General features: G+C 41.0%; 1 protein-coding gene and 1 long non-coding RNA gene across 3 annotated transcripts; one reads left to right on the top strand and one right to left on the bottom strand.

Annotated features, from left to right (window-relative positions):
* Window positions 1–2,468: 2,468 nt before the first annotated feature.
* LOC141039382 (uncharacterized) lies at window positions 2,469–7,086 on the bottom strand. 2 transcript variants are annotated; one of them, XR_012200322.1, is made up of 4 exons: window positions 6,778–7,086; window positions 3,260–3,396; window positions 3,024–3,108; window positions 2,469–2,813 (listed from the first exon to the last, which is right to left on the bottom strand). It is a non-coding gene; the product is annotated as an uncharacterized lncRNA (long non-coding RNA). The 2 variants fall into 2 exon arrangements; XR_012200316.1 differs by lacking the exon at window positions 3,024–3,108 and having other exon boundaries at window positions 2,540–2,813; window positions 6,778–6,948.
* LOC120968922 (scarecrow-like protein 9) lies at window positions 3,420–6,765 on the top strand. Its single transcript, XM_040395938.2, has one exon. The coding sequence runs from the start codon at window positions 3,824–3,826 to the stop codon at window positions 5,999–6,001; it is 2,178 nt and encodes a 725-aa protein (XP_040251872.1). The 5' UTR covers window positions 3,420–3,823; the 3' UTR covers window positions 6,002–6,765.
* Window positions 7,087–10,232: the final 3,146 nt, after the last annotated feature.

Here is a 10,232-nt window from a genome sequence, read left to right as displayed (position 1 = left end):
CCAAGTGGACGCCCATTTTGGGGCGAAACCGCCACCGCCGCCGAAGGAGAAAGTGTCTGAGGATATCGTTGACCACTTTATTCGTAAGGTTAAAAAACCAGCTCCCAATCCCGTTGACTCAGACTATGAGCGCCAAATCAGGAAGGCACATCGAGCACAACAAAAGAAGGATTCGAGCTCGAGCTCGAGCCAAGCAGCTGCCAAAAAAAGCAGGAAACCCGTTCCCCAGCTGGGAGAACAGGCGGTACAATCGATGCCCCCGCTCATTGTACCAACACATGCGAGTACCGGCGCCTATCAGCTGGTAATAACCGACGAGCATAGAAGGCAGGCTGAAGAGCTCGATATCACTGTTTATCAACTCCTAGAGCTCGAGCCCATGGATACGATTAGAGAGGTGGACATAAAACGGAAATATGTCCGCGACGAACCTATGGTCAAGCCCGAGGAGGTCAAGAAGCTCTCAACGAGAATGTATGAATTGCATCAATGGTACATGGAAATTACCAAGACTACCAATCGAGAGTCCCTCATGGTGAAAGTCAAGGAAGAGCATTACTTCCATGAGACAGCTCTGTCTGTTGAGTATACAGAATTGTTTCAGTTATTCAATCAAGACGCACTCGACAAATCTATCGTCAGTTGCTATTGTCTGTAAGTGATCTCTTTCTGTAATTTAAGTCTCAAGCTAGCTGTAGTGCTCTCGTTGATTATTACCTGTAATTATCCTCACTATATACTTTTCTGTGGTATTATGCAGGATGAAGATGTATGAAATGAGAAAAGCTGGACGCTATGGCATTGGGTTCATTGACCCAAATACCATTAATGAAGAGACATGGAGTTATGAATGGTAGAAACAAGAAGTAGAGAAAAACTTGCTAGAGTTCTTGAAGCGCCTCAATACCAATCGAGATATACTACTTCCTTACAACTTCCAGTGAATCACACTGTCTTGTACTACAAATTTTGTTTTTGCTTACTATCTAGATGTTAATAAGTGTATAGGGTTTAGAGTAGTTGATAAGTGTTATGCACATGCCAGCCTAATTTATACATGCAAACGTATGCGCATGCAGGTATCACTGGATCTTGTTAGTCATTCAAATTGAAGAAGGAACAGTTAAAGTACTGGACTCACTACTTAAAAAACCTAGTGACTACTCAATCCTGAAGGGGATAGTCAACAGGTAATTTCAATCATTATTGAACTTTATGTCGGCCTCTTTAGTTTGTCATTTCCTAATATCAACTAATTAATAACTCCTTTATTCATTTTCTTTGCCGGCGGGCAGGGCTTGGCAATAGTTCATCAAAACGGTTCCAGGCGAATGGAAAGAACAGCTGTATTGGTTTCGACCCAAGGTAAGTAAGTAGTACTAGCTAGCTAGCTACCATATCTTTAATTCTAGTTTCAATACCATTAATTATCATGCTTGATTAATTATTATCTGATTGAATTCTATTCTCGTAAAGGCCATGAAGCAGGCGCCGGGGACTATTTATGTGCATACTACGTTTGCGAGAACATTCGCATGATGGCGTCCGAAAAGACCAAATCTGATAGACAACTATGGATACGTTTGTCAGAACACTATTCACAATTTTTACATCATTATCAATATCTAATCACACGACGACTAATACATGCATATTGATCTCCTTCTTAAACGTTCAATGAGGTGCGGGATAAGCTCATACCAACGAATCGCGTAGCGGCAATTCAAGAGGAAATAGCGGGATTTTTGCTCGACCAGGTCATTGATCCCAAAGGAGAATACCATTACCCGCTACCGCCGCTACCGCAGTAATAATGCCTCCATGTAGGAGAAATTGTATATACCAAATTGTATATATATATATACACACACACACACACACACACATGTGTATGTGTGAATGGTGGTGCGAGATATTCGATGATATATATATATATATATATATATATATATATATATATATATATATATATATATATATATATATATATATATATATATATATATATATATATATATATATATATATATATATATATATATATGATCGGTTCTACAACAAATTCTATTTATATATATATGCATAACGTGTACAATATGTAATATCGTAAAATACCAACAAACGAAAAAGGTTAAATGGAAATCACAAAATTAAAGGAAAAAGAAATTATGAACCCAAAACCCCCCAAACCTTTTAGTACCAACCGGTACTAAAGGTCTCCCCGCCCCCGGCGCTGGCTCGTGCCACGTGGTGGCCCTTTAGCGGTGGTTCGTGCTGAACCGGTACTAAGGGAGGAACCTTTAGTCCCCACCCTTTAGTGCCGGTTACAGAACCGACACTAAAGGGCCTTACGAACCGGTGCTATAGCCCGGTTCTGCAGTAGTGCCCATGCCCACCTGGATAACCTGAAGAACTTTCTGCACTGTCCATGTCGGCAACCCTAGCAAACCCATGGGTACATAAATAGATGAAGGGGGGCAAAATGCAAGCCACTTTTGTTTAATCGTCCCGAAAGAGGGTTGCAATGCAATGGTACATATTCAATCAAGCAAAATTAAATTCTGATTTAGATGAAGCAAACAAAAATCTGTAATAGGAAAGAAAAAAGAGAAATGCAAGGCTATGTATTGAATCAAGCAAAATGAAATTTACATATGAATCAAAAGTCCAGAATAGAGAAAGAATCGAATTGAAGGCTAAGTATTCAACCAAGTAAAATTAATCTATATACTAGGGGAGAAGGAGCTGTGCCTTGCTGCTGATCTTGGGACTAGAAAAAGTTTCGCATCATCAGGCTTCTGGGGAACTTCAAGCTGTCAAAAATAAATAGAAGGGTCAATTCAGTAGCGCATGGGATAGCTAAATTTAGTTTTGATAATAGATGTGATGGTTTCCTTTTTAATAATTTTCCGCCCTGCATGGCGTCTGCTGTCATGAACGATTGTAATGACGTTTTAATTAATTAATATATGGAGAGCTGTTTAAAAAAAAGAGTTTGCATGTATGCACATTTGGAGACGTACGCATGCAGACTAACAGGAAGTAATAGTTTTGCTCGCTTGTTCGTTTGACCCCGTCGGTCACGTTAGGAAGCGTTCTGTTTTATCCCTGAAATTAGAACGATGGACAGATATGACAGTTGTTTTTTTACATGTCTGGCGCGTAGCCAGGCCTAGGATTAATCGAGAGGGTGACTGTTGCAATCTGGAGCATCCTCTGTCACAATCACCATGGCTGTAGTTGGGAACAAAAGACTTACCAAGTTTACATCAACACCACAGTCCACAGACACCCCTCCTCTCCCTCCTTCTCAAAGCTTCTCATTTGATCGTGCTGCTACTTAATATAACAACCAAGGTGTATGCTTCCCAGCTCACAGATCAGATGAGGAGCCACCTGCACAAAAAAAGGAACAATGCTATTAGGCGCGTCATAATTTCAAGGTTGCCTTCACAAGTACCAGAGGTGAGTCCTTTTTCTGTTATCGATGCTAAACATTTGAGGTTTAACCGGGTAAAATAGTAATGCTCGTTTCTGCAAGCCCCCTTTGGAAATTCAATTTTCATCAGTATGGCACATGCCAAAACAATCATAAGCTGAAGATGAGGCAAAAAAAGGTGCTCGCCGGGCAGAATTCCGTTTTGTAGGCAAAAAGCTGAGCAATGCGAACCAAAATTTATCTCACATAAATAAGCTTCAATCTCCCTTTTTTTTTTGCAGGCAACAAGCTGATTCATTTTCTGTGCTAGAAAGAAGAATCAAATGCGTCTTGTTCAGTTCTGCCAGGATTTGAAGTGGAAATAGGAACAAGAGATTTTCCAGAATGGCGGTTGAACCTCACCTTGACGATCTGGACACCGCCGCAGCAAACTACCAACCATACGACAGAGCTTCCTCTTTCCAGCAGCAACTCACCATGGACAGCTACGACCTAAGTGGTCCACTGTTCTTGGCCCAGCCAACAACCACTGGAGCAAGCACGTACCTGCATGCTGCAGTTACCAGCCCTGGGTTGTGCAAGGAGAACAGCAGCCTACAGACTGCCGCAGGGGGTAGCCCTGAGCACCGCCGGAGCAGATCAAACGATGCTCTTCACTATATAAGCCAGATGCTAATGGAAGACGCTGACGAGAGGGTCGAAATATGCCAAGGGGAGGGTGCCCTCCAGGCTGCTGAGAAACAATTCCGTGACCTTCTTGGGCAGGTACACCCGTTGTCTACTAACCCCCCGCTGTTGAATAGCAACAACGAGCCAGACAGCCCTGATAAGGGTAGGACCAGCTGTTACAAGAGGCTCTGGAGCACTAGCTTCAGTAATGACTGTCCCAGTTACAGCATGTTACAGCCCTTTACAACCACGTTGAGTCCATATATCTGCAATAGGAGTCTTTCTCTACAAAACCGTCCGTTCACAAGTGTTGGATCGACTTCTAGATCTGGTTTCCCCAGCTTGCATTGTCAGAGAGAAGTCGAGGAGGCAACGATGTTTGCTCCAAGTATCGATAAGCTGGTGATATATTTAGAGAATGGCATACTTTCTATTTCCAAACTGACTACAAAGGCAAAAGTAGGAGAGAGGAGCGAAAACACAAATTTTGAGGTGGCACACCAAAATGACTGGGATATCTTGGAAGGAAGGAGCAATAAACATCTTGCCTTCACCAGTTGTGCAATAATTCGAAATGAAAATTTCGACCAAGTTCTGCTATGCTATGGTCTGGAGAGTTTCAAAAAAACAACAAGACTGCGAAGAGGGTTGGCAGAGGAAGGAAACAAGAACTCACTGAAAGGCCGGAGCGAAGGACGTCAGAAGCTATGGCAGAGGAAGCAACCTAGGACAGAGTTGGTTGATCTCAAGACTATCCTCATCAATTGTTCACAAGCTGTGGCAGAAGACAACCATCTGTTGGCCAGTAAACTCCTAAAGAAGATAAGACAACATTCCTCAGCAGATGGTGACTGTTCTCAGAGACTGGCATTTTACTTGGCGGATGGCCTCGAGGCACGCTTGGCTGGGACCGGGGGTCAGGTTTATCGCAACCTAATGGAGAGGCGAACAAGTACAACAGATTGGTTAGATGCTCACAGCCTTTTTATTGCATCCTGCCCTTTTGACAGGACATCATACTACTTTGCCAGCCAAGCTATTCTTGATGTCTCACAAGGGAAACCAAGGGTGCACATCGTTGACTTTGGCATCGGCTTCGGCTTTCAGTGGCCATTAATGATTCAGAAGTTTGCACAGCAAGAAGAGGGAGCCCCTAAGCTTCGGATCACAGGTATAGATGTTCCCCAGCCAGGTTTCCGCCCCTGCGAAATGATCGAGGAGACAGGGAAGCGGTTGGCTGATTATGCAAACATGTTCAAGGTACCTTTTCAGTATCAGGGCATTGCCGCTTCAAGATGGGAGACCATTAAAATTGAGGATCTTAACATTGACGAGGATGAAGTTCTCATAATCAACTGCATGTTCCGGATGAAGAATCTCGGTCATGAAACCGAAGCCATAAATAGTGCAAGGGACAAGGTGCTCAAAATTATGAGGACGATGAACCCAAAGATTTTCATTTCAGGCACTGTGAATGGGTTACGCAGTTCGCCCTTCTTCATAAAACGTTTCAAAGAGGTTATGTTCCATTACTCTTCAATGTTTGACATGCTTGATGCAAACGTTGTTCCACGGGATGATAAAGCAAGAAAGATGATTGAGAGGATGATATTTGGGAAGGATGCACTTAACGTCATAGCATGTGAGGGTGCAGAAAGAACTGAGAGACCAGAAAGTTACAGGCAGTGGCACGCAAGGTGCCTTGAGGCCGGGTTCCAGCAGCTTCCTGTCGATCCAGCCATCTTAGGGATAATAGTATACATGAAGAACACGTTTTGGCATGAGGAATTCTTTGCTGTTGAAGACCGCGGTTGGCTGCTACAAGGATGGAAAGGGAGAGTAATTTATGCAATATCTAAATGGAAACCTGATGAAACATACGACGGTCAGTAAGATTCGTACAGTTTTTCAAGTGATTCTGGTGTTCTTCTATACGAATATTAACTATGTGAACCTGGTCATTGTTTTGTATAGTGAACAAAAAGGCGACTGAAACACTTTGCTTGTATTGTTCTTTTTTTACTTCTGATGAATAAACACTTTGCTGTAAAATCGATCCTAGCGCTGAATATCTCTCAAAACTGGCGATATGAAAGATCAGAAGATTGTACTTAATCCAAACAAGTTTTGTATGCACGAATTCAATAGGATGCACTAATGTTCACATGTTATTACTCTCTCCATATCACAACTTGGTGGGCGATGTTTTGGACATGTCTTTCGTCAAACTTCTACTCCCTCCGTTCCTAAATAGATGACTCAACTTTGTACTAACTTTATACTACGGAGGGAGTACTTCTTAAACTACGAATACCATTTTGACCATTCAGATTGGAAACCATATGTACAGATTGTTTCTCAAAAAAGACGTGGACGACATTAGGGGGTGAGCTCCTGGATTTTGCTGTAAACTTATTCAGAATGGAAGATGGGAGGATTGTAATTGCTGATTTGTAGACGGCAATTGTACTTCAACATAACAGGAATCCAACAGAATGCACTAATATTCACATAGCACAAATAAGTGGAGTTTGAACATGTCCATGTCTTTTGATCATTCAGATTGGAAATTTGAAAATCATCTGTATACATTTTTCTCAAAACATACGTGGACAAGATTAGGGGACTACCAAATCACGGGGAATCAGAGGGGGAGAGGGGGGAGGGACCTTGGAGGCGGGCGCAGAGTGTGGGGCCGGAGAAGAGGCCCTACGCGTCGTCTTCCGTCCCATTCGCCGCCGCCGCCGCCGGCGACCTGCCGGGCTTCCTCTTGGCGGCCATGGGAGAGGTCACGGAAAAGAGAAGAGCGAGGGACGAATTCCGCCTTCGTAAAGCGTTTACGCACCCGCTGATGTGCCGAGTCGTGTTTTAACTGGACCTGGGCCCTAAGCTGTGTCAGGTTAGGCCCACCTTATCAGGCCCCTCCCCTCGCAGCAAACAAAAGAATCACCCACTTCCGTCCTTTTTGTCTAAAAAAACACTTCCGTACTTTGTCTAAAAAAAACCACTTCCGTCGTACTCTCCCCATTTCAAAATATATAGTGCCTATTCATGTCAAATAAAATATATAAAGCGCATTGGTTTTTTGAAGTCAAAAGATATAAGTTTGACCAAAATTTTAGAAAAATTATAAACATGTTGATACTAAATCAATACCACTAGATTCATCACGAAATACATTTTGACATCGTGTATATTTGGTATTAAAAATATAGACAAAATTTTGTATAAACTTGGTCAAAATTGTGACACTTGACTTCCGTAAAAATCAATGTGCGCCTATATTGTGGGACGGAGGGAGTATGAACAAGGATGTCCCTAATGTTTTGTGCCTCTTAAATGACACTTGACTTCTGTAAAAACCAATGCGCGCTATATTGTGGGACGAAGGGAGTATGAACGGAGATGTCCCTACTGTTTTTTTTACCTTTTAAAAAACACACTTTTATTTATTGATCATAATCCAAATACCAAGGTATACAATTTAGGTATGGAGGATGGAGATGTCCCTACTGTTATGTGTCCCTTCCTTAAATGGGTTAGATTTTATGGGCCTGGGTGCATTAAATCTTGTGCATCAGCCCAATAAATTTCTGAAATTTCAAAGACCCATTGGAATTGCATGGCAAATGTGTAAGTTTAGTGCTCCCTACATCCAAATATAAAAGGCCTAATTGTTCGGGGTTGTCTTTGACCATTGGTAAACTTAATAATATATGAGATATATTTTGTAAAATATATATCATTACTAGTAAAAGGGTCTGTGTGTTGCAACGGGAGGAAGAAAAATCATATTCGTCAATGGCTATGACCACATTTTGTTGCATCGCCGAGATACACTATCACTCTCTTTCTCATTGCGTGTGTCGGCCCATATAGGGGTATTCCCAAATGTACTTCTCCAGCCGCAACCGTGGGGTCGGCCCAGGTGGGGGGATTCCGTTGTCTAAAACGTATTTTTCCAGCCACTACTGCATGGGGGTTTCATATTTGGCACGTAGCGACCTAGCGTGTACCCCCTTCTGACTTCAATCCTGTTTCGGCCGACGCATTTTTGGACTTCAATCCATTTTTTATTTGTTCTTCCTTTTTTTCCTTTTCTTTTTCGTCTTTCTTTTCTGTTTTTCTATTTTATTTTTTATTTCTTCCTTTTCTCATTTTTGTGAACATCTTTTCAAATTTTCGAATATTTTTGTAAATTAAGAATATTTTCTAAACTTGTGAAAATATTTGAAACTTTGCAAACATTTTTAAAATCATGAATATTTTTGAATTCATGAACATTTTATAATGTTTTCTAATATTTTTATAAATCGGTGAACATTTTTAACACTTATTTTGAATAGGCTAACATTTCTAGAACGGACAAACATTTGTGGAATAATTTTTTAAATTCACAAACTTTTATTGATTTAATGATTATTTTATGAAATGCATGATCATTTTTGGATTCAGTGAATATTTTATGAACCATTGAACTATATTTTGTAATTCAGGAACAATTTTTGAATTTTTAGGACATTTCTAAAAATTCAGAACAGTTTTTAAAATTTGTGAACATTTTTTTAAATTTCATTAACTTTTTTGTAATACATGAACTGTTTTTTTAATCATGAATTTTTGATTTCCTGAACAATTTTTTTTGAAAATCGTGAACATTATTTCAAATATCACAAACTTTTTTTGAATACACAAACATTTTATGATTTATTGAAAATTTTATTTCACAATTCTCAAAAAATTGAAATTTCAAAACTTTTTTGAAGTCCCAATTTATTTAAAGTAGAAAAAAGAAAAAGGAAAGAAAAAGAAAAGGAAAAACTAAAAATGAAAAAACCAATTTTAAAAAACATGCCGCCCACACATGGGTCGGCCTAAACGGACGCGCTTTGTCTTCTCTCAGCGTGTAGAGCATTGTATAGGAGGTCCCTACTGCGGGGGTCGTCACATTTAGGTGCCATTGGTGGGTAGTATTTTGTAACTTTGGGGGCAATTTCATGATAGATGGACAAAAACACTCCTCCCTTTATTAGTAGGTATATATATCACTACTAGGGAAAACCCTACTAGTAGCACTTGAAATATGCATAGCAGTAGCGCTGGGTCCAGCGCTACTGCTAGCGCGCTACAGCTAAGTTGTAGCAGTAGCGCTGGTATGGGCAGCGCTACTGGTAAGTATTGTTAGCAGTAGCGCTTCCTGGACCAGCGCTACTGATAACTATCTGTACCGCTTGTTCATATGAAGTGTTGTTGCTAAGCCAGTGCTACTGCTAGGTGCTTTCCAGCGCTACTGCTAATGTTCCTGCTTTCGCCGATCTGCACCCCTCTACGTATTTGTGCTGTATTTACACAGGCTTTGTACAATAGTTTCATCAGATCATACTAAACATACACTATTCTCATCATATCATAGACATACAGTAGTCTCATCATACCATCATCATCATCATCATCATTCAACACAAATATCATCACATCTCGAAAATAGCGATACACAAGTGCGATAATGTCATGTCTCAAATAAGTGCAACTGCATGGTCATGGCACACACACAAGTTTCATCATCTTTATCTAAATCATGATGTAGAAGAGAAGAGCGATCAGCATGAGCAAGAGCGCGACTATGTAGTACCGGCGGTCCCGCCGCTGCTCATTCTGGAGTGTCCACCTCAAGTAACTACTTTCCGCTTCGGCTCTACTGTCGAACCCACTATGGCTAGCACCCGGGTACCTGTGCACCTGGGCCTGAGTGGTTGGCCAGTGGTTGTAGACTCCTGGAACCCTCCCAACGTACACGGCGTAGTAGCCCTTCGCCATCTCTGATCTATGTACCTGCATCGTGAGTTGATGAATTGAACAATAATATGCAACATAATGTACTTAAGAAAACAAAGAGGCATAATTAGCAAAATACAAGCAACCAATAGTAAACATAAATGACAAAGTTCCTCATACCCAAACTAATTAACTAGAGCGATCTACGCTAGTTCAGGACGACGGTTTAGTTACATCACATAGTTTCGCCGTGCATAAATTCAAAGTTTTGCCATAGAAAGACAGTAGTGACACATTGTCATCAACAATCAGTCCTCCATGTCGGCGATCCAATCTTCATAGTTAGGGA

The sequence above is a fragment of the Aegilops tauschii genome, chromosome 1 (assembly GCF_002575655.3).
Source record: "Aegilops tauschii subsp. strangulata cultivar AL8/78 chromosome 1, Aet v6.0, whole genome shotgun sequence".
NCBI lineage: Eukaryota > Viridiplantae > Streptophyta > Magnoliopsida > Poales > Poaceae > Aegilops > Aegilops tauschii.
Note: the sequence above shows the minus strand (reverse complement) of the source record. Positions and strands in the feature narration are given on the sequence as shown.